General features: G+C 37.5%; 1 protein-coding gene across 1 annotated transcript; it reads left to right on the top strand.

Annotated features, from left to right (window-relative positions):
• The first annotated feature begins 5,723 nt into the window (after window positions 1–5,723).
• Window positions 5,724–22,926, top strand: LOC139860118 (uncharacterized). The gene is made up of 5 exons (XM_071848893.1): window positions 5,724–7,592; window positions 21,568–21,923; window positions 22,038–22,149; window positions 22,251–22,372; window positions 22,443–22,926. The coding sequence occupies exons 1-5, from the start codon at window positions 5,724–5,726 to the stop codon at window positions 22,924–22,926; spliced, it is 2,943 nt and encodes a 980-aa protein (XP_071704994.1).
• The last annotated feature ends 2,859 nt before the right edge of the window (window positions 22,927–25,785 follow it).

The raw sequence follows: 25,785 nt of genomic DNA, 5'->3' as shown, positions 1-25,785 counted from the left end.
TATATATATATATATATATATATATATATATATATATATATATATATATATATAGGGGCAGGATCAATGGGGAAGTAACCAATCTGGGGGAAGCGGGGGGAAGAAATTTTTTTTTTCGTTTTTTTTTGAAATTTTATTTTTTCCGGCATCAAGATCACACGAAAATATGAACATTTAGAAGAGACACTTCGTGATGAATGTTATTATTTAGGCGGGAAAACAATCGACAAAAATAACATTCAAGATAATATTGTTCGTGAAGAATATGAACGTTTTTTTTCATGTTTTGTGAAGTAAAATTTAGCCCGATTTAGAGTTTAGGGTTTAGGGTTTAGGGTTTAGGGTTTGGTATTTTGGGTTTATTCTATAAACCCAAAACACCAAACCCTAAACCCTAAACTATAAACCGTTCGTGTTAAAAACTCGATCTAAATCCTAAATCTAAACCCTAAATCTAAACCCTAAACCCTAAATTTCTAAACCCTAATATCTAAACCCTATAAACCCTAATATCTAAACCCTAATATCTAAACCCCAATAGCTAAAACCTCAAAATACGCTCGAAAAACACGATAATTTTTATATATTACTTCTTCGAGCGTTTTCCCGCCAAAATAAAAACATTTATCACAAAGTGTCTCTACTAAATGTTCATATTTTCATCTCATCTATAATGTTCGTGAACAAAGTTTTTTCAAAAAACGAAAAAAAAAGTTTTTGCTTCCCCCCGCTTCCCCCCGAATGGTTACTTCCCTCTTGATCCTACCACTATATATATATATATATATATATATGGGCAGGATCAATGGGAAAGTAACCAAGCGGGGGAAGCAAAAAAAAAAAATTCGCTTTTTGAAAAAACTTTGTTCACGAACATTATTGATTGGATGAAAATATGAACATTTAGAAAAAACACTTCGTGATGAATGTTATTATTTTGGCGGGAAAACGATCGACAAAAATAACATTCAAGATAATATTGTTCATGAAAAATGTTAACGTTTTTTTTCTTCATGTTTTGTGAAGTAAAATTTAGCCCTTTTTTTTTCTAAATCCTAATATCTTCTCCCCGCTTCCCCACGATTGGTTACTTCTCTCTTGATCCTACCTCTATATATATATATATATATATATATATACATATATACACTCCAAATACCTCTTGATCCAGTGAGAACTCTGAAAACTCAAAATACACTCCAAATACACTGAAATTCGAGCAAAATTACACACAGATGAACAAAAAATGGAGCTGGTCGAAAACGCGGCCGAACAATTTTTATGGTCGAGCAATTTTTGAGCTGGTGAAAATGTAGAACATGCAATGTAGAACACATAAGGTAGAACAGAAGAATGCAAAACACGTTCGAATTTTCAAATTTTTTTCAAATTGGACCTGATTTTCTTCTAATTATAATTTTGTAAAACATAAACAAGTTCAAATTAGTTCGAATTTCACCATTTTTGTTCAAGTTTCACACGTTCTACATCAAAATCAATTTTCTTTTTATTTAGCCTGATTTAGAGTTTAGGGTTTCGGGTTTCGAGTTTATGGAGTAAACACTCAACCATAAACCCTAAACCCTAAACTCTAAACCGTTCGTGTAAAAAACTCATTCTAAACCCTAAATCTAAACCCTAAACCCTAAAATCTAAACCCTAGACCCTAAAATCTAAACCCTAAAACCCTAAAATCTCCACCCTAAATCTAAACCCTAACTTAATTTGATGAAAATTGATGTAGAACATGTGTAGAACATCATGTTCTACATGTTGTTCTACATCGTGTTCTACATAAAATGTAGAACCAAGCAAAAAGACCAAAAATAAAAATTGTTCGACTACAAGAATTTTTGTTCGGCGTTGCTCGACTACCTTAGTTCTCAGAGTTCTCATTTCTTAATAGTTCTCATTTGACCCCTCTTATATATATATATATATATATATATATATATATATATATATATATATATATATATATATATATATATATATATATATATATGTATGTACATATACATTTACATATATGTGTGTGTGTGTGTGTGTTAGGAAACCCGTCTAGGTGAGCCTAAACAAGACTAGATAACCCAAGTTATCAACTCACTTCTAATAAACGAAAACATAGTGAAAAATCGTAAAGCTAGCAAGAATGATAAAAACACGAGAATTTAACGTGGTTATATTCAGTGTTTCAACAATATATATATATATATATATATATATATATATATATATATATATATATATATATATATATATATATATTGTCGTCGTCCTTCTTATCATTCTATTGGTTGTTATCGTATATAACCACCACATTCCACTGTCATACATCACCGCCAAACTCCGCCTGCTTACATAATAATCACATTTCATCGTCTTACATCACCACCACACTCTGCCGTCTTACATCACTGTCTCATTCCGCCATCATACATCACCGCCAAATTCCATTGTCATACATCGCCGCCAAATTCCACTGTCATACATCACCGCCTCATTCAATTGTCTTACATCAACGCCTCATTCAATTGTCTTACATCACCGCCACATTCTAACGTATTACATCACCGTCTTACAACACTGCCTCCGTTCACAATCATACATCACCACCTCACTCCAACGTCATACATTACAACCAAATTCCACCTTCTTACATCACCACCACATTTCGCCCTCTAATTCCACAGTCATACATCACCACCGCAATCCACCGTTTTTTAGATCACCACTGCATTATATTGTCATTCATAACCACCACATTACATCGTCATACATAACCACCTCATTCCACCATCGCAGATCATCACCTCATTCCACCGTCTCAGATCATCACCTCATTCCACCGTCATACACTACCACATTCCAGCGCCACACAACACCACCACGTTTCATTGTCATACATAATCATCACAATTTATTGTCTTGCATTTCCACCACATTTCATCGTCTTACGTCACCACCTTATTCCACCGTCTCAGATCAACACTCCATTCCACCATCATACACCACCACATTCCACCATCATACATCACCACCATATTTCATTGTCATATATAACCATCACATTTCACCATCTTACATTTTCACCACATTACATCGTCTTACATCACTACCTCATTCCACCGTCGTACATGGCCACCACATTCCACCGACTTATATCACCACCACAATTTACCGTTTTAGATTACCACATCATACTACCACATTCAATCGTCATATATAACAACCACATTACATCACCTTACATCACCACCAAATTCCAATGTCGCATATCATCACCGCATTCCACCAACTTACATTAACTTCTCATTCCACCGTCTTACATCACCACATTCCAATATATTCCACCGTCTTACATAATCATCACATTATGTCGTCTTACATCACCTCCTCATTTCACCGACTTACATCACCACTACATTCCCATTGTTACAGCATCGTCACATTTTGTTATCTTAAATCAATATGAACCAATTGCGGCGACATTCAGGGCGACATGTCGCCCCAATTGAACTAGCGCGAAACATTCCTGCTACAAGGTAAACTTTTTCAGTTTGATGGGAAAAATTTAATTGGAAGTAAATCGAATTTTTTTTTATCACGACGACAATGTGGCGATTGGTCGCCATAATAAGGATGGCGGGAAACCTTCCCTCCACTTGATAATTTTTACAATTTGGAGAGAAAAAATTAATTGAAATATAAATAAAAATATAATAATTGCGGCGACTTTTAGTGGCGACATGTCGCCACAATTCAATATTTTCAAACTTTGACCAGTTTATTATTGAGAAAAAGGAAAAGTAAATGGAAAATCAAGTTTGCGGCGACATTTTTGGCGACATGTCGCCACAAAAGTTAACTTTGACTCAAGAAGTCAAGAAGTGAGGAATTTTTGTCGTTTAGCGGGTTGTTTGCGGCGAAATCTCTGTCGCCACAAATGGATTCGTGGCAAAAGAACGAATTTCTTGTAGTGAATGCAGGAAGCATTCCACATTCAATCCATACACACATAATAACACAATCATGTTATACCATTTGCTTCGGTGGCGTAAAACAGTCTCCTGACTGTTACCTTCGGGGAATCGCCAGCGAACATAATCAAAACCATAATCACCCAATTCCAATCTCTGTGACTTGTATGTCCCCATACTCATACTAACCGCCGGTTATTGTACAAACAATTGGCGCCATCCGTGGGACTCACATCTTATTCATTTTGTTGTGCAAGAACCGAAGCAATGGCAGACTCCAGTCACATACCTCCAGGCTTCACGCCACCCAGAATTACACAAGCCTCAGATTCAACACAACTAGAGTTCTCAACTGTGGGAACCTTAACCAGGTCACCCGCCACTCCGGCTATACTCGTCTCAACGAACCTCCATGGCTCCCATTCTGCAGAGCCACCACCGTTAATAGACAAAAACTTTGTCTTGAATAATTATGATCATATCAGATCGGTGATAAAGAACCTAAGGGACACGGGAGTCTTACATAGTAGAAGGATGCTAACGTACGATAGTGAGGAGTATGATGAGGAGATAGAGATGGAGCATCCGAATCAAACTTCACAACCTAGGATCCCACAGCAAACTCGTCGGCCGAAACTGTGACTCGTTCTGGGGAAACTCCCAATATTTCTCAGGTAACCCTAACTATACCTATAGCACCCCTCTACACTTGTAACACAATAGCTCCGACTGTGTCCCTAACACCCCAAGCGCCAAATATACATATACCACCACCTCACCCAAGTTGGGTAGCTTCGGACAACCCAACCAATATATGTGGGGCCAAGGAAATCCCCATGTCACCCCAAACATACCATGTGTAGAGATAACCCCTGCAGGCAGCCAATCAAATGCTTCAGTACCACCAGTGACCAACCACGCCTATTTCCAAAGTTGGATCCAACCACCGCAACAGCTGACCACCACCTGGATATATCCTTCTAACCCAGGGGGAATATGTTACACCCAAGGCCACCAAGTACCACCCTCCGACACATCCAACAGCAACTTCTGGATAAACCAAAAAACTCCGTTCGTACCCTACATCCAAAACTGTGCATTCCTCGATGGGATGAAGATACCTTCGCATCTAACTTATTACGAAGGAAAAGATGATCTGGATGATTTCCTTAATATATTCGAGGGGGCAGCACGAATGGCCAAATGGGACATACCCGTAGCATGCCATGCATTCTCTTACATGTTAAAGGGAGATGCTAGGGTTTGGTTTGACTCCCTACCAAAAGACTCTGTAGCTAGCTTCGACGACCTAAAACGACAATTTAGGTCTAAGTTTAGTCAGCAAAAATGACACAAGAAGAATCATGTGCCTGCCCTTGGGATAAAGCAAAAGGATAGCGAAGGATCTAGGGCCTTTCTCGCTAGGTATACCAATGAAACACAGCAAATTCCCAACCTACCAGAATCCCAAAGAATTTCGGGGTTACTCTACGGATCTAGGGTCAGGCCTCTCATTGAACATCTTAGTCGGGACCTACCGAACACTTATGAAGCTTTGTTAGAAAAGGCATATGTATGGTTGGATGCTAAGGAGATAGCCGGTAACTTCGTCCTAAATGACACCTCCATGAGTAAACGAAAGGAGAAGTCGGAAAAAAGGGAAGACAGACACGGTAGGAAAGAGGATAGGGGAGGTTCCACCCTTATCGAAGGGAAAACGGAGCTGAGATCTTGGGAGCGTTAATGAAAACTCCTAAGGAAATCCTAGCAACAGAAAAAGCTGCCAACAAGTTCAAAGCCCCGGGAAAAATGTCCAACAGAGGAAGAAATAGAGACATGACCAAATTTTGTAACTTCCACAACAATTTTGGGCATGATACAGACGAATGTTTCAATCTCAAAACAGCCATCGAGGAGGCTGTAAGGTCGGGCAAACTGTCCCATCTCATAAAGGGAATTCAGGAACCTAAGAAAGAGAGGATACAGGAAAAGAAAATGGAGGATACGAGGCAAGAAGCAGAAAATGCAATCCTAGACATAGATTCATACCAGCCCTACAAGAAAAGAAAGAGATGTCGTATCACCAGAGAATGGAGCGAAGTGTCATTCCCATCCCTCGATACCATATGTCCTTCGGACCTACCGGTCACCATAAACGGAAGGATCTTTAACAGAGAGGTACGAAGGATATACCTCGACAGTGGAAGTGCTTGTGACGTAATGTACGAACATTGCTTCGAAAGGTTAAGTCCCGCTATCAGAACACTGTTAGGTTCCCCAAGAGTACCCTTGGTTGGGTTCTCCGGAGAAAGATGTTGGCCCATCGGAGAAATTGATCTTGACTTCACAATAGGGGAACCACCACTGACAAGAACAGAAACCCTTGATTTCGTGGTAGTTCGAGCAAACTCCCCACACAACATCCTGCTTGGGAGGGTAGCTATGAAAAAGATGGGCGTAATTGTATCCACGATCCATCAAATGGTCAAATTCCATACCCACGAAGGAATCGAAACCCTCACATCAACATATGACAGAAACAAGGTAATCTTAGCCATAAAGGAAACAATGAAGGAGCCAACCGAGTGTATCCTGGAAGACTCGAAGGAAGATCCCCAAGTAGAAAAAATATCAGTAAACCCGATGTTTCAAGATCAACAGATCAGCATATGGAAAAACTTGCCAGCCTCCACCAAGCAAAAGCTCCGGAAGTTACTTCAAGCCAATGTGGATGTATTTGCTTGGGAGAATAGTGACATGACTAGGATACCACGAACCATCAACGTACAAGGGTCGCCCTTCGTAACGGAGCATCGACTCAATGAATATAAACACCTCGGACCAGTGCATCAGAAAAAGCGAAATTTAGCACCAGAGAGGGACGAAGTAGCTTGTGAAGAAGTAGAAGGTTTGTTAAGAGCAGGAATAATTCGCGAAGCAAAATACCCTTCATGGGTTGCTAATCCTGTGATGGTGAAAAAATCAGATGGAGGATGGAGAATGTGCATTGATTTCACCAACATCAACAAAGCCTGTCCCAAGGATTGCTACCCTCTGCCCGAAATCGACTGGAAAATCGAATCCCTCACCGGATACCGGTACAAAAGCTTCCTGGACGCTTACAAAGGATACCATCAAATCAAAATGGCTAAAGAGTACGAAGAAAAAACATCTTTCTTCACAAGCAAGGGAATCTATTGTTATCAAAAGATGCCCTTTGGTCTAAAAAACGCAGGGGCAACTTATCAAAGGTTGGTTGACAAAGCCTTTCATAATCAGCTGGGAAGAAATCTGGAGGCCTATGTAGATGACATGGTAATCAAAAGTCGGAAGGAGAAAAATTTAATAGAGGATATCCAAGAAACTTTTGATAAGCTCCGAGCCATAAACATGAAGCTTAACCCGAAGAAATGTTCCTTCGGCGTAGAAGAAGGAAAATTCCTCGGGTATTATATCACCAGAAAGGGGATCCAGGCGAATCCAGAAAAGGTGGACAAATTAAAGCAGCTTCAGACTCCAGCAACCATCAAAGACATGCAGAGCCTAAATGGGAAGCTAGCGTCGCTCAGCAGATTCGTATCAAGAGGAGCAGAGAAACAACTGAAATGTCCCGTTCTTATTGATTAAAAACGTTCCATATTCATTGATTTCGTTGCGAGGTTTTGACCTCTATATGAGACGTTTTTCAAAGACTGCATTTATTTTAAAACAAACCATAACCTTTATTTCATCAATAACGATTTAAAAAGCTTTACGTAGATTATCAAATAATGATAATCTAAAATATCCTGTTTACACACGACCATTACATAATGGTTTACAATACAATTATGTTACAACAAAATAAGTTTCTTGAATGCAGTTTTTACACAATATCATACAAGCATGGACTCCAAATCTCGTCCTTATTTAAGTATGCGACAGCGGAAGCTCTTAATAATCACCTGAGAATAAACATGCTTAAAACGTCAACAAAAATGTTGGTGAGTTATAGGTTTAACCTATATATATCAAATCATAATAATAGACCACAAGATTTCATATTTCAATACACATCCCATACATAGAGATAAAAATCATTCATATGGTGAACACCTGGTAACCGACATTAACAAGATGCATATATAAGAATATCCCCATCATTCCGGGACACCCTTCGGATTTGATATAAATTTCGAAGTACTAAAGCATCCGGTACTTTGGATGGGGTTTGTTAGGCCCAATAGATCTATCTTTAGGATTCGCGTCAATTAGGGTGTCTGTTCCCTAATTCTTAGATTACCAGACTTAATAAAAAGGGGCATATTCGATTTCGATAATTCAACCATAGAATGTAGTTTCACGTACTTGTGTCTATTTTGTAAATCATTTATAAAACCTGCATGTATTCTCATCCCAAAATATTAGATTTTAAAAGTGGGACTATAACTCACTTTCACAGATTTTTACTTCGTCGGGAACCTATAACAATATATACATATATATCAAAGTATGTTCAAAATATATTTACAACACTTTTAATATATTTTGATGTTTTAAGTTTATTAAGTCAGCTGTCCTCGTTAGTAACCTACGACTAGTTGTCTACAGTTAGATGTACAGAAATAAATCGATAAATATTATCTTGAATCAATCCACGACCCAGTGTATACGTATCTCAGTATTGATCACAACTCAAACTATATATATTTTGGAATCAACCTCAACCCTGTATAGCTAACTCCAACATTCACATATAGAGTGTCTATGGTTGTTCCGAAATATATATAGATGTGTCGACATGATAGGTCGAAACATTGTATACGTGTCTATGGTATCTCAAGATTACATAATATACAATACAAGTTGATTAAGTTATGGTTGGAATAGATTTGTTACCAATTTTCACGTAGCTAAAATGAGAAAAATTATCCAATCTTGTTTTACCCATAACTTCTTCATTTTAAATCCGTTTTGAGTGAATCAAATTGCTATGGTTTCATATTGAACTCTATTTTATGAATCTAAACAGAAAAAGTATAGGTTTATAGACGGAAAAATAAGTTACAAGTCGTTTTTGTAAAGGTAGTCATTTCAGTCGAAAGAACGACGTCTAGATGACCATTTTTGAAAACATACTTCCACTTTGAGTTTAACCATAATTTTTGGATATAGTTTCATGTTCATAATAAAAATCATTTTCTCAAAATAACAACTTTTAAATCAAAGTTTATCATAGTTTTTAATTAACTAACCCAAAATAGCTCGCGGTGTTACTACGACGGCGTAAATCCGGTTTTACGGTGTTTTTCGTGTTTCCGGGTTTTAAATCATTAAGTTAGCATATCATATAGATATAGAACATGTGTTTAGTTAATTTTAAGAGTCAAGTTAGAAGGATTAACTTTTGTTTGCGAAAAAGTTTAGAATTAACTAAACTATGTTCTAGTAATTACGAGTTTAAACCTTCGAATAAGATAGTTTTATATTTATATATATGAATCGAATGATGTTACGAACATCATTACTACCTCAAGTTTAGTAGGTAAACCTACTGGAAGTAACAAGAAATGATCTAGCTTCAAAGGATCTTGGATGGCTTGAAAGTTCTTGAAGTAGGATCATGACACAAAAACAAGTTCAAGTAAGATTTTTACTCGAATTAAGATAGTTTATAGTTATAGAAATTGAATCAAAGTTTGAATATGAATATTACCTTGAATAAGAAATATAACCTACTATATATAACAAAGGTTTCTTGATCTTAGATGATTACTTGGAATGGATTAGAAAGCTTGGAAGTAAATTAGTAAACTTGAAGGGATTTTTGAAGTGTTCTTGAAGTGTTCTTCCTATGATGATTATAGCTTGATTCTTGAAGTGATTTTTGATGAAGATGATGATTAACTACTGGAAAAATACGTTCATAATAGTGTGTGTGTGTTGAGAGAGAATTGAAAGAGAATTGGAAGTGAAATGGAGTGAATGATGAGTGGTAATTGGTGAGTGGTGAGTGGGGTTAAAAGGAGTTCTAGTTAGTTGACTAGCTCATGGTAGAAGTTAAAATTGATTAGTCATACATGACATAATCAAGAGTGGAATCCCATGCTAGTTCCTATTGGTATATACCCATAGTAAGTACGTTTTGAAGCTGTGTATAATACGGGTAAGAATACGACTAGAATTCTTGATGAAAGAAAAGAATGGGAAAGTAACTGTAACCATTTTCGTTAAGTATGAGTGTTTTGATATATGTCTTGAAGTCTTCCAAAAGTATTTTAATACATCTAAATACACTACATGTATATACATTTTAACTGAGTCATTAAGTCATCGTTAGTCGTTACATGTAAGTGTTGTTTTGAAACCTTTAAGTTAACGATCTCAATTAATGTTGTTAACCCATTGTTTATTATATCTAATGAGATGTTAAATTATTATATTATCATGATATTATGATATATTAATATATCTTAATATGATAAATATACATTTAAATGTCGTTACAACTATAATCGTTACATATATGTCTCGTTTCGAAATCCTTAAGTTAGTAGTCTTGTTTATATGTATATAACTCATTGTTAATATACTTATGGAGATACTTACTTATCATAATCTCATGTTAACCATATGTATATCCATATATATATCGTCATGTCGTTTTTACAAGTTTTAACGTTCGTGAATCGCCGGTCAACTTGGGTGGTCAATTGTCTATATGAAACATATTTCAATTAATCAAGTCTTAACAAGTTTGATTGCTTAGCATGTTGGAAACATTTAATCATGTAAATATCAATCTCAATTAATATATATAAACATGGAAAAGTTCGGGTCACTACAGTACCTACCCGTTAAATAAATTTCGTCCCGAAATTTTAAGCTGTTGAAGGTGTTGACGAATCTTCTGGAAATAGATGCGGGTATTTCTTCTTCATCTGATCTTCACGCTCCCAGGTGAACTCGGGTCCTCTACGAGCATTCCATCGAACCTTAACAATTGGTATCTTGTTTTGCTTAAGTCTTTTAACCTCACGATCCATTATTTCGACGGGTTCTTCGATGAATTGGAGTTTTTCGTTGATTTGGATTTCATCTAACGGAATAGTGAGATCTTCTTTAGCAAAACATTTCTTCAAATTTGAGACGTGGAAAGTGTTATGTACAGCCGCGAGTTGTTGAGGTAACTCAAGTCGGTAAGCTACTGGTCCGACACGATCAATAATCTTGAATGGTCCAATATACCTTGGATTTAATTTCCCTCGTTTACCAAATCGAACAACGCCTTTCCAAGGTGCAACTTTAAGCATGACCATCTCTCCAATTTCAAATTCTATATCTTTTCTTTTAATGTCAGCGTAGCTCTTTTGTCGACTTTGGGCGGTTTTCAACCGTTGTTGAATTTGGATGATCTTCTCGGTAGTTTCTTGTATAATCTCTGGACCCGTAATCTGTCTATCCCCCACTTCACTCCAACAAATCGGAGACCTGCACTTTCTACCATAAAGTGCTTCAAATGGCACCATCTCAATGCTTGAATGGTAGCTGTTGTTGTAGGAAAATTCTGCTAACGGTAGATGTCGATCCCAACTGTTTCCGAAATCAATAACACATGCTCGTAGCATGTCTTCAAGCGTTTGTATCGTCCTTTCGCTCTGCCCATCAGTTTGTGGATGATAGGCAGTACTCATGTCTAGACGAGTTCCTAATGCTTGCTGTAATGTCTACCAGAATCTTGAAATAAATCTGCCATCCCTATCAGAGATAATAGAGATTGGTATTCCATGTCTGGAGATGACTTCCTTCAAATACAGTCGTGCTAACTTCTCCATCTTGTCATCTTCTCTTATTGGCAGGAAGTGTGCTGATTTGGTGAGACGATCAACTATTACCCAAATAGTATCAAAACCACTTGCAGTCCTTGGCAATTTAGTGATGAAATCCATAGTAATGTTTTCCCATTTCCATTCTGGGATTTCGGGTTGTTGAAGTAGACCTGATGGTTTCTGATGCTCAGCTTTGACCTTAGAACACGTCAAACATTCTCCTACGTATTTAGCAACATCGGCTTTCATACCCGGCCACCAAAAATGTTTCTTGAGATCCTTGTACATCTTCCCCGTTCCAGGATGTATTGAGTATCTGGTTTTATGAGCTTCTCTAAGTACCATTTCTCTCATATCTCCAAATTTTGGTACCCAAATCCTTTCAGCCCTATACCGGGTTCCGTCTTCCCGAATATTAAGATGCTGCTCCGATCCTTTGGGTATTTCATCCTTTAAATTTCCTTCTTTTAAAACTCCTTGTTGCGCCTCCTTTATTTGAGTTGTAAGGTTATTATGAATCATTATATTCATAGATTTTACTCGAATGGGTTCTCTGTCCTTCCTGCTCAAGGCATCGGCTACCACATTTGCCTTTCCTGGGTGGTAACGAATCTCAAAGTCGTAATCATTCAACAATTCAATCCACCTACGCTGCCTCATATTCAGTTGTTTCTGATTAAATATGTGTTGAAGACTTTTGTGGTCAGTATATATAATACTTTTGACCCCATATAAGTAGTGCCTCCAAGTCTTTAATGCAAAAACAACCGCGCCTAATTCCAAATCATGCGTCGTATAATTTTGCTCGTGAATCTTCAATTGTCTAGACGCATAAGCAATCACCTTCGTTCGTTGCATTAATACACAACCGAGACCTTGCTTTGATGCGTCACAATAAATCACAAAATCATCATTCCCTTCAGGCAATGACAATATAGGTGCCGTAGTTAGCTTTTTCTTCAATAACTGAAACGCTTTCTTTTATTCATCCTTCCATTCAAATTTCTTCCCTTTATGCGTTAATGCAGTCAAGGGTTTTGCTATTCTGGAAAAGTCTTGGATGAACCTTCTGTAGTAACCAGCTAGTCCTAAAAACTGGCGTATGTGTTTCGGAGTTTTCAGGGTTTCCCACTTTTCAACAGTTTCTATCTTTGCCGGATCCACCTTAATACCTTTTTTGTTCACTATGTGACCTAGGAATTGAACTTCTTCCAACCAAAATGCACACTTTGAAAATTTAGCGTACAATTCTTCCTTCCTCAATACTTCTAACACCTTTCTCAAATGTTCACCGTGTTCTTGGTCATTCTTTGAGTAAATAAGTATGTCATCAATGAAAACAATGACAAACTTGTCAAGGTATGGTCCACACACTCGGTTCATAAGGTCCATGAACACAGCTGGTGCATTAGTTAAACCAAATGGCATGACCATAAACTCGTAATGACCGTAACGTGTTCTGAAAGCAGTCTTTGGAATATCATCTTCTTTCACCCGCATTTGATGATACCCGGAACGTAAGTCAATCTTTGAATAAACAGACGAGCCTTGTAGTTGATCAAATAAGTCGTCGATTCTCGGTAGTGGGTAGCGGTTCTTGATGGTAAGTTTGTTCAACTCTCGGTGGTCGATACACAACCTGAATGTACCATCTTTCTTCTTGACAAACAAAACAGGAGCTCCCCACGGTGATGTGCTTGGTCGAATGAAACCATGCTCTAAAAGTTCTTATAATTGGCTTTGCAGTTCTTTCATCTCGCTGGGTGCGAGTCTGTAAGGAGCACGAGCTATTGGTGCAGCTCCTGGTACAAGATCTATTTGAAATTCAACGGATCGATGTGGGGGTAATCCCGGTAATTCTTTCGGAAATACATCGGGAAATTCTTTTGCGACGGGAACATCATTGATGCTCTTTTCTTCAGTTTGTACTTTCTCGACGTGTGCTAGAACAGCATAGCAACTTTTCTTATTAGTTTTTGTGCCTTCAAATTACTAATAAGATGTAGCTTCGTGTTGCCCTTTTCTCCGTACACCATTAAGGGTTTTCCTTTTTCTCGTATAATGCGAATTGCATTTTTGTAACAAACGATCTCTGCTTTCACTTCTTTCAACCAGTCCATACCGATTATCACATCAAAACTCCCTAACTCTACTGGTATCAAATCAATCTTAAATGTTTCGCTAACCAGTTTAATTTCTCGATTCCGACATATATTATCTGCTGAAATTAATTTACCATTTGCTAATTCGAGTAAAAATTTACTATCCAAAGGCGTCAATGGACAACTTAATTTAGCACAAAAATCTCTACTCATATAGCTTCTATCCGCACCCGAATCAAATAAAACGTAAGCAGATTTATTGTCAATAAGAAACGTACCCGTAACAAGCTCCGGGTCTTCCTGTGCCTCTGCCGCATTAATATTGAAAACTCTTCCGCGGCTTTGTCAATTCGTGTTCTCCTGGTTCGGGCAATTTCTAATAATGTGGCCCGGTTTTCCACATTTATAACAAACTACATTGGCATAACTTGCTCCGACACTACTTGCACCGCCATTACTCGTTCCGACACCATTTGTTCCTTTCGTTCTATTAACCCCTGGTCCGTAGACCTCACACTTCGCCGCGCTATGACCATTTCTTTTACACTTGTTGCAAAATTTGGTGCAGAACCCCGAGTGATACTTTTCACACCTTTGGCATAGCTGCTTCTGATTGTTGTTGTTGTTGCGGTTATTATTGTTGTTGGGATGATTGTTGTAGTTGCTGTTGTTGTTGTTGTTGTTGTTGTTATTGTTGGGCCGTTTGTTGTAGTTGCGATTGTTGGGATAATTGTTGCGATTATTGTTGTAATTGCTGTTGTTATTGTATTGGTGATTCTTATCACCGTTTTCCTCCCACTTTCTTTTGACTTGCTTCACATTAGCCTCTTCAGCAGTCTGTTCTTTAATTCTTTCTTCAATCTGGTTCACTAGTTTGTGAGCCATTCTACATGCCTGTTGTATGGAGGCTGGCTCGTGTGAACTTATATCTTCTTGGATTCTTTCCGGTAATCCTTTCACAAATGCGTCGATCTTCTCTTCCTCATCTTCGAATGCTCCCGGACACAATAGGCACAATTCTGCGAATCGTCTTTCGTACGTGGTAATATCAAATCCTTGGGTTCGTAACCCTCTAAGTTCTGTCTTGAGCTTATTGACCTCGGTAATGTGACGGTACTTCTCGTTCATCAAGTGCTTGAATGCTGACCATGGTAGTGCGTACGCATCGTCTTGTCCCACTTGCTCTAGATAGGTATTCCACCATGTTAACGCAGAACCTGTGAAGGTATGCGTAGCGTACTTTACTTTGTCCTCTTCAGTACACTTACTTATGGCAAACACTGATTCGACCTTCTCGGTCCACCGTTTCAATCCGATCGGTCCTTCGGTTCCATCAAATTCCAATGGTTTGCAGGCAGTGAATTCTTTGTAGGTGCATCCTACACGATTTCCTGTACTGCTAGATCCAAGGTTATTGTTGGTATGTAGCGCAGCCTGTACTGCGGCTATGTTTGAAGCTAGAAAAGTAAGGAATTCCTCTTCATTCATATTCACGGTGTGTCGAGTAGTCGGTGCCATTTCCTTCAAAATAGTCAAATGGAACAAGTTAATCATACAGAATATTAAGAGTAGTTAATAGTATTTCGTAGCATAATATGAACTCATTTATAAAAGCTTTTTCTTCATATTAGCGTTTTATAAGTTTAAATTCGGGTAGTACCTACCCGTTAAGTTCATACTTAGTAGCTAATATACAATTCAACTACTACAATTCTATATGAAAAACTGATTATAATAATATTTCACGTTCAAACTTTTATACAATATTTGACAAACTTACAATACCGCTTATTTTACATAAAGCATGAAATATAGCACACAATAACTTTGATACAAGATAGTTGTGAAGATAATTCTAGCTAGTACACAAGTCGTTCAGCAAAGGCAATAAAGACACGTAATTCATACGTCCATAAACAAGTCATGCATTCTGGTTTTACTAGGTCTACTTCCCATCCTTGGTCTTGTGGAACATAACCGTTATGGCCGTTGATAAGACAGCGTGTTGTAACGTCGTCAAAGGGACGAGGGTTACGTAATGTCCAACAGTCCCGTAACAATCTAAAAACCTCATTTCTTACCCCAATTACCGACTCCGTCACTTGTGGGAACGTTTTGTTTAATAGTTGTAGGCCGATGTTCTTGTTCTCACTTTGGTGAGAAGCGAACATTACTAATCCGTAAGCATAACATGCTTCTTTATGTTGCATGTTAGCCGCTTTTTCTAAATCACGAAGTCCAATATTCGGATATATTGAGTCAAAATAATTTCTTAACCCATTGCGTAAAATAGCATTTGGGTTCCCCGCAATATATGCGTCAAAGTAAACACATCGTAACTTATGGATTTCCCAATGTGATATCCCCCATCTTTCGAACGAAAGCCTTTTATAAACCAAGGCATTCTTGGAACGTTCTTCGAATGTCTTACAAACTGATCTCGCCTTAAATAGTTGTGCCGAAGAATTCTGACCGACTCTAGACAAGATTTCATCAATCATGTCTCCGGGTAGGTCTCTTAAAATATTGGGTTGTCTATCCATTTTGTGTTTTTATACTGTAAAATAGACAAGAGTTAGATTAAAAAAAAAATACTTATTAATACAAGCAATTTTTACATATATCATAAAGCATAAGCATACTATATTACATATATTACAGCACACGAATACAACTGTCTTATTCCGACTCGCTTGTTTCTTCTTCTTCGGTTTTGGTTCGTTTTGCCAAGTTTCTAGGGATATATGATGTTCCCCTAATACGAGCCGTCGTTTTCCACATTGGTTTAGAAAAACCTGGTGGTTTAGAGGTTCCCGGGTCATTGTTACAACTTAAGGACTTCGGGGGTTGACGATACATATAAAGTTCATCGGGGTTGGAATTAGATTTCTCTATTTTTATGCCATTTCCCTTATTATTTTCTTTTGCCTTTTTAAATTCAGTTGGGATAATTTCTATAACATCATCGGAATTCTCGTCAGAATCCGATTCATCGGAGAATTGGTAATCCTCCCAATATTTTGCTTCCTTAGCGGAAACACCATTGACCATAATTAACCTTGGTCGGTTGGTTGAGGATTTTCTTTTACTTAACCGTTTTATTATTTCCCCCACCGGTTCTATTTCTTCATCCGGTTCCGATTCTTCTTCCGGTTCCGATTCTTCTTCTGGTTCCGACTCTTCTTCCGGTTCCTCTTCGGGAACTTGTGAATCAGTCCATGAATCATTCTAATTTACATTTGACTCTTCATTATTATTAGGTGAGTCAATGGGACTTGTTTTAGAGGTAGACATCTATCACATAATATCAAACGCGTTAAGAGATTAATATATTACATAATATTCACATGTTAAAAATATATAGTTTCCAACAAAATTTGTTAAGCAATCATTTTTCAAGTAACCACGGTCGAAGTCCAGACTCACTAATGCATCCTAACAAACTCGATAAGACACACTAATGCAAAATTCTGGTTCTCTAAGACCAACGCTCGGATACCAACTGAAAGGTCCCGTTCTTATTGATTAAAAACGTTCCATATTAATTGATTTCGTTGCGAGGTTTTGACCTCTATATGAGACGTTTTTCAAAGACTGCATTCATTTTAAAACAAACCATAACCTTTATTTCATCAATAAAGGTTTAAAAAGCTTTACGTAGATTATCAAATAATGATAATCTAAAATATCCTGTTTACACACGACCATTACATAATGGTTTACAATACAATTATGTTACAACAAAATAAGTTTCTTGAATGCAGTTTTTACACAATATCATACAAGCATGGACTCCAAATCTCGTCCTTATTTAAGTATGCGACAGCGGAAGCTCTTAATAATCACCTGAGAATAAACATGCTTAAAACGTCAACAAAAATGTTGGTGAGTTATAGGTTTAACCTATATATATCAAATCATAATAATAGACCACAAGATTTCATATTTCAATACACATCCCATACATAGAGATAAAAATCATTCATATGGTGAACACCTGGTAACCGACATTAACAAGATGCATATATAAGAATATCCCCATCATTCCGGGACACCCTTCGGATATGATATAAATTTCGAAGTACTAAAGCATCCGGTACTTTGGATGGGGTTTGTTAGGCCCAATAGATCTATCTTTAGGATTCGCGTCAATTAGGGTGTCTGTTCCCTAATTCTTAGATTACCAGACTTAATAAAAAGGGGCATATTCGATTTCGATAATTCAACCATAGAATGTAGTTTCACGTACCTGTGTCTATTTTGTAAATCATTTATAAAACCTGCATGTATTCTCATCCCAAAATATTAGATTTTAAAAGTGGGACTATAACTCACTTTCACAGATTTTTACTTCGTCGGGAAGTAAGACTTGGCCACTGGTTGATTCACGAACCTATAACAATATATACATATATATCAAAGTATGTTCAAAATATATTTACAACACTTTTAATATATTTTGATGTTTTAAGTTTATTAAGTCAGTTGTCCTCGTTAGTAACCTACGACTAGTTGTCCACAGTTAGATGTACAGAAATAAATCGATAAATATTATCTTGAATCAATCCACGACCCAGTGTATACGTATCTCAGTATTGATCACAACTCAAACTATATATATTTTTGGAATCAACCTCAACCCTGTATAGCTAACTCCAACATTCACATATAGAGTGTCTATGGTTGTTCCGAAATATATATAGATGTGTCGACATGATAGGTCGAAACATTGTATACGTGTCTATGGTATCTCAAGATTACATAATATACAATACAAGTTGATTAAGTTATGGTTGGAATAGATTTGTTGCCAATTTTCACGTAGCTAAAATGAGAAAAATTATCTAATATTGTTTTACCCATAACTTCTTCATTTTAAATCCGTTTTGAGTGAATCAAATTGCTATGGTTTCATATTGAACTCTATTTTATGAATCTAAACAGAAAAAGTATAGGTTTATAGTCGGAAAAATAAGTTACAGGTCGTTTTTGTAAAGGTAGTCATTTCAGTCGAAAGAACGACGTCTAGATGACCATTTTAGAAAACATACTTCCACTTTGAGTTTAACCATAATTTTTGGATATAGTTTCATGTTCATAATAAAAATCATTTTCTCAGAATAACAACTTTTAAATCAAAGTTTATCATAGTTTTTAATTAACTAACCCAAAATAGCCCGCGGTGTTACTACGACGGCGTAAATCCGGTTTTACGGTGTTTTTCGTGTTTCCAGGTTTTAAATCATTAAGTTAGCATATCATATAGATATAGAACATGTGTTTAGTTAATTTTAAAAGTCACGTTAGAAGGATTAACTTTTGTTTGCGAACAAGTTTAGAATTAACTAAACTATGTTCTAGTGATTACGAGTTTAAACCTTCGAATAAGATAGTTTTATATATATGAATCGAATGATGTTACGAACATCATTACTACCTCAAGTTTAGTAGGTAAACCTACTGGAAGTGACAAGAAATGATCTAGCTTCAAAGGATCTTGGATGGCTTGAAAGTTCTTGAAGTAGGATCATGACACAAAAACAAGTTCAAGTAAGATTTTTACTCGAATTAAGATAGTTTATAGTTATAGAAATTGAATCAAAGTTTGAATATGAATATTACCTTGAATAAGAAAGATAACCTACTATATATAACAAAGGTTTCTTGATCTTAGATGATTACTTGGAATGGATTAGAAAGCTTGGAAGTAAATTAGTAAACTTGAAGGGATTTTTGAAGTGTTCTTGAAGTGTTCTTCCTATGATGATTATAGCTTGATTCTTGAAGTGATTTTTGATGAAGATGATGATTAACTACTGGAAAAATACGTTCATAATAGTGTTTGTGTGTTGAGAGAGAATTAGAAAGAGAATTGTAAGTGAAATGGAGTGAATGATGAGTGGTAATTGGTGAGTGGTGAGTGGGGTTAAAAGGAGTTCTAGTTAGTTGACTAGCTCATGGTAGAAGTTAAAATTGATTAGTCATACATGACATAATCAAGAGTGGAATCCCATGCTAGTTCCTATTGGTATATACCCATAGTAAGTACGTTTTGAAGCTGTGTATAATACGGGTAAGAATACGACTAGAATTCTTGATGAAAGAAAAGAATGGGAAAGTAACTGTAACCATTTTCGTTAAGTATGAGTGTTTTGATATATGTCTTAAAGTCTTCCAAAAGTATTTTAATACATCTAAATACACTACATGTATATACATTTTAACTGAGTCGTTAAGTCATCGTTAGTTGTTACATGTAAGTGTTGTTTTGAAACCTTTAAGTTAACGATCTCAATTAATGTTGTTAACCCATTGTTTATTATATCTAATGAGATGTTAAATTATTATATTATCATGATATTATGATATATTAATATATCTTAATATGATATATATACATTTAAATGTCGTTACAACTATAATCGTTACATATATGTCTCGTTTTGAAATCCTTAAGTTAGTAGTCTTGTTTATATGTATATAACTCATTGTTAATATACTTATGGAGATACTTACTTATCATAATCTCATGTTAACCATATGTATATCCATATATATATATCATCATGTCGTTTTTACAAGTTTTAACGTTCGTGAATTGCCGGTCAACTTGGGTGGTCAATTGTCTATATGAAACATATTTCAATTAATCAAGTCTTAACAAGTTTGATTGCTTAGCATGTTGGAAACATTTAATCATGTAAATATCAATCTCAATTAATATATATAAACATGGAAAATTTCGGGTCACTACAACAACTCCCCTTTTTCAAAATTCTAAAGGAATGCTTAGGAAATAAGAAAATCGTCTGGAACGAAGAAACGGAGAAGGCATTCGTTGAAATGAAGGAATACATCGCCAAACTCCCTACCTTAACCTCACCCGAAGTAGGTGAAACACTCTTCATATACCTGGCAGCTTCGAAAGAGTGCATCAGCACAGTATTGGTTACCGACCGAGAAAGAACACAAGTACCAATATACTTCGTTAGCCGAGTACTTCAAGGAGCTGAACTAAACTATCCAGAGCTAGAAAATCTCACCCTAGCACTCGTCCACACAGCTAGAAAACTCCGAAGGTACTTCCAAGCACATCAGATAGTGGTGCTTACCAACAAACCAATCAGGCAAGTGCTCTCGAAATCAAAAAAATCAGGGAGAATGGCCAAATGGGCCATTGAGTTAGGAGAACATGACATCGAGTTCCGAGTCAGGCATGCAATCAAAGGACAAGTCCTAGCAGATTTCATCGCCGAAACAGATAGTGTGAATGAAGAAGACACGAAGAACTCAACCCAAGTCATCAACCCAAAGATCGAAAATGAAGAATGAAAGTTGTACACCGACGGTGCATAAAGTTCCGATGGATCAGGTGCGGGTTTAATTCTAGTAAATCCGGAAGGAAAAGAGTTCACTTATGCACTTCGTTTCGAATTTGACACAACCAACAATGAAGCAGAGTACGAAGCTCTACTAGCAGGGCTGAGAATGGAAAACGAATTAAAAATTCTTCACCTCCGAGCCTTCGTCGACTCACAGCTAGTGTGCAACTAGATCAAGGGCACCTTTGAAGAAAAACAACCCACCATTCAACAATACTTGTCAAAAGCAAAAGAACTGGTCGAAAGCTTCAAAAGTTTTGATATAGAGCATGTTCGAAGAAGTCAAAACAAAAAGGCAGACGCACTGAGCAAACTTGCTTCGTTGGCATTTGAACACCTGGAAAAAGAAGTCTTGGTGGAGGTGCTAGAAAAGAAATCAATCTTAGAGGAAGAAGTTAATGACCTCATACAAGAAGATGAGGTGACATGGATGACTCCGCTACAGGAATATCTCGAATCAGGGAAACTACCAGAGGATAGAAACGAAGCAAGGAAGATAAGGATAAAGGCACCTTCGTACAAAATAATGAACGGAGCATTATATCAAAGATCCTTTCTTACCCCATGGCTTCGATGTGTGGAGCCAAAGCAGGCAACTATCATCATCCAAGAGATGCACGAAGGGATATGTGGTTTACACGCGGGTCCAAGGTCAGTGGTCGCTAAAATCATGAGACTAGGATAGTATTGGCCTACGATGCACCATGACACCACGATGATACTGCAAACTTGTGAGTCTTGTCAAATCCACTCAAATGTCCCAAGGCTACCCAAGCAAGAGCTAATCTCTGTCACATCTGCGTGGCCGTTTGTAAAATGGGGAATAGACATAGTCGGACCCATCAGTGATACACCAGGAAGCCCCAGATTCCTACTGGTAGCAATCAATTACTTCACCAAATGAGCCGAAGCAAAACCGTTAGCAACAATCACTGGTAAGTAGATAGAGAAATTTGTCTGGGAACACATTGTATGTAGGTTCGGAGTCCCCCAGGAAATAGTCTCGGACAATGGAAAACAATTCGCAGAAGGAATATTCCTAAAATTCTGCGAACAATTGAAAATCCAGCAAAGCTTCACCTCGGTATATCATCCCTAAGGTAATGGACAGGTAGAGGTGACAAACCGAGACATATTCAAAGGAATAGAGAAGCGCTTGGGTAAATGCAGAAAGGGGTGGGTCGATGAACTTCCCTTGGTGCTGTGGGCACATAGAACAACTCCAAAACGAAGCAACGGTGAAACCCCATACAGCCTTGCATATGGAACAGAAGCCGTCCTTCCCGCAGAAATACAGGTGTTAACAGAAAGAACAGCAAACAATGAAAATAACGAAGTAAACCTTCGAGTTAATTTGGATCTGCTTGAAGAAAGAAGAGAAGCAGCTGTGATTCGGGAGGCCTCATACAAACGAATGATTGAAGGCTACTACAACAAGAGAGTAAAGCCCTCGACCTTTAAAATAGGAGAATATGTCCTAAGGTTAAATAGTGCAAGCAAGGTAGAATACGAAGGAAAATTGGGACCAAATTGGGAAGGCCCCTATGTGATTGCACAAGTGTTGGGAAAAGGCTCCTACAAGCTGGAAACAACGGGTGGTAAACCAATACCAAGGGCATGGAATGCAACCAACCTCAAAAAATTTTATCATTAGAAGTCTTGTACTTTTTATTTTGTAACATGTAGTTGAAAGATGCACTATTGGTAGTTGAAGTCTATAAACTTCCTACACGAGACTTAATGAATTTCTCAACTATTTTTGAAAAATTAATGTCTTGACGAAATTAAAACTCCATACGGAGCATTATGTGAGAAAAATGACAGCAGGAAAGATAACCCTGTCATAATCCACAATATACCGAGCAACGAAGCAGACTATACTTCAACACACTCGATGTAAGGAAACAAGTTTTCCTTAAAAGTGATCACTGCACCACCATCCTGCAAGGTAGAGAGTTTTTACCCATCCAAGCAGGATAAAAATCCATGGTAACACATAATAAAAAGCATGCTAAAATTAAACGAACTAAGAGTTATGTCATACATGACCATTGTTCGAAAGGGCAATAAAACCCAAGCACCTAGGCCAAACACAAAAGATAATTGTTTCAAACGATTACAAACACCAACTAATTAACAGGGGCATCAACTTTCCCAGATTTCCCCATAGCCTCAGGAGCATCAAGGAGAGTTTCTTCATCATCTTCTTGAACAACAGGCACAACGGTAGCGACAGTCTTCAAAAGCTCACCAGGCTGGGCATCAATCTTGGCTGAAATGGTCTTTTTTGCTCAAGCTCATCAAAAGCAGAGTCAACCATCGCCTGTCCTTGATCAGTATAATCCGCAAAGTCGGCAAGCTGCACGATCCCCTTAGATGCCAAATCCATTATCAGATCAGACCTGGCCTGAACTTTAGAAGCTAACACCACATTACCAAAAAGTCGCCCAAAATCTGCACTTTTCAGTAATTGCTGATAAGCATGAGGAATAACCTGAGAAACAACTTGAGAATAATCAGACTTCAACACCTCACAACGCTTCTTGTAGTCTTTTAACTCGTCAGCAATGGCAACTTTCTGAACCTCGCCTACCTTAACCTGCCTCTGTAAACCTGCTATTTCATCACGCGCAACCTTCAAATCCTCTTCATAACTAGGAGCCATCAATATCTGCTGCTCAAGCTTTTTCATCCTTTCACCCATAGAAGCACGACTCTCCCTCAAAGTTTCAAGCTCAGCAGTACGCTTCTGTAGGAGAGAAGAAGCAATATGACCCATGGAAGCAGCTTGATAGTTGATAACAGAGTAAGCATCATGAAAGCTCCTCATATCATCAGCAAAAAAATTCCCCCAGTTATTGGGAACAAGACTATCAATAAGATCAAAGCAGTTGCTTGGAGCAGGAACTTCAGAATACACAGGTTGAACAAAAAGAATAAATAAAAACAAACAATAACCAACGAAGCAAAGGTTGAAGTAAAACATACCGAACAAAGGGTTAGCAGCAACAATGTCATCACTTGCTTCGTCTTGAAGCTGGCTGAACTTTTGCTTTTTCACAGAAGTAGCATCAGGATGAGCTTTTCGCTTCATCACACCTTTAGCTTTGTGACGCTGTGCCACCCTAGCTCCAACTCCTGGTGCAAGGGATGCAAGAGGTTGGTCATCCTAAGTATCTACATCAATAGGAGCCTCCACTCGCTTCAAATTTTCCTTCGTACTAAACTTTGATGAACTCAATTCGACATGGTCAGCCTTTGGCTTACTAGATAACTCCATAAAGCCAGAACATGTAGGAGATCCAACATCTTTGGCAACAGTCGACCTAGCTTGGACAGCAACAGTATACTCCTTCAAACCCTGAGCCTTAACAACGTTCCTCAAAGACATCTCTATCAAAATCACAACAACAAAAAAATGTAAGCAGTTAGAGAGGCAACCAATGATACACAAAAGCAAAAACAAAACATACCCTGCTCCCTATAAAAGAACACAGGAGTAGCAGTACCCTCCTCCCAATCAGGTGCCATCTCCAACTTAAAAAGTATAGCATCGGGGTAAGTGGAAGGTATGATGGGATGGTTACAAATCCTCCTAAACAAAACATCATCTTCAGGAACAAAAGGGATAGGATCCTTGTATTCCTTAGGAACAAATGCCCTCTCAGGATCAGAAACGAAAGGATAATCTTTCGGACACATAAATGACTTTTTCAGAAAAACAAAGGAACATTTTTAATTACGAATATCAGGAAATTGGGAAGCAAAGCAATAAACAGGAGGAGGATCACCTCTCCTACTTTATCGTTTTTGAACGGTAACCCAATCACCGGTATCACCAGTGCGAAAGAAACGGCGAAAAAGATCAATAGAAGGTTCACCACCATAGGCCCTACATAATACCTCAAAAGCCATAACCTTTTTCACAGACAAGGGATGAAAAACAGAAATATTCACTTTAAAGTGATTCAAAACACTGAAAAGAAAAGGAGAAACAGGAACCCTAACGTTACACTCAGTAAATAATTGGGTATACACGCCAATGTAACCCTTAGGAGGATTCAAGATGTGCCTATCGCTAGCAGGAATAACAATATCACCAGATTTCAAACTGAGCATCTCAATCAGAAACGACAGCAAGGAGGGATTAACATCGCTAAAAGAGGCTTTAATACCACGCTTAGACATGGTAAAAATAAACAAAAAACGGCAGAAAAGCGTAAGAGGAAATGGAGAATACCTAAGTATGCGAAGAAGAAAGGTTTCCAGAAAAGCAAAAATTTGAATGAAAGATAAACACAGATAAGAGGGAGAAGAGGAAGGGTTAAATCCTAAAGGGAAAGAGAAAGTCAGTTGTCAAATCAAACTGCAGGACACCCTCGGTAACCGCGAGTAATTGGACGATCGTTCCCTCAACTCAAAAACAGATAAGATTCTCTCATTAAGGGTAAAAAGGTAATTTCGGGGACAAAGGTATTAAAGGACGCAGTTAATTGTCAAATCAATGCAACAA

This window comes from Rutidosis leptorrhynchoides, chromosome 7 (assembly GCF_046630445.1).
Source record: "Rutidosis leptorrhynchoides isolate AG116_Rl617_1_P2 chromosome 7, CSIRO_AGI_Rlap_v1, whole genome shotgun sequence".
NCBI classification, from domain to species: domain Eukaryota; kingdom Viridiplantae; phylum Streptophyta; class Magnoliopsida; order Asterales; family Asteraceae; genus Rutidosis; species Rutidosis leptorrhynchoides.
The sequence above is the reverse complement of the archived record's forward strand: the minus strand, read 5'-3'. Positions and strand labels throughout refer to the sequence as shown.

Excerpts from the sequence above, each read along its gene's own strand:
- LOC139860118 (XM_071848893.1), top strand. The coding sequence starts at position 5,724 with ATGAAAACTCCTAAGGAAATCCTAGCAACAGAAAAAGCTGCCAACAAG. Across the intron at positions 22,150-22,250 it reads GAAGCCCCAGATTCCTACTG|GTTCGGAGTCCCCCAGGAAA; the intron begins GTAGCAATCAAT and ends CATTGTATGTAG. Across the intron at positions 22,373-22,442 it reads CTCGGTATATCATCCCTAAG|AAAGGGGTGGGTCGATGAAC; the intron begins GTAATGGACAGG and ends GGGTAAATGCAG.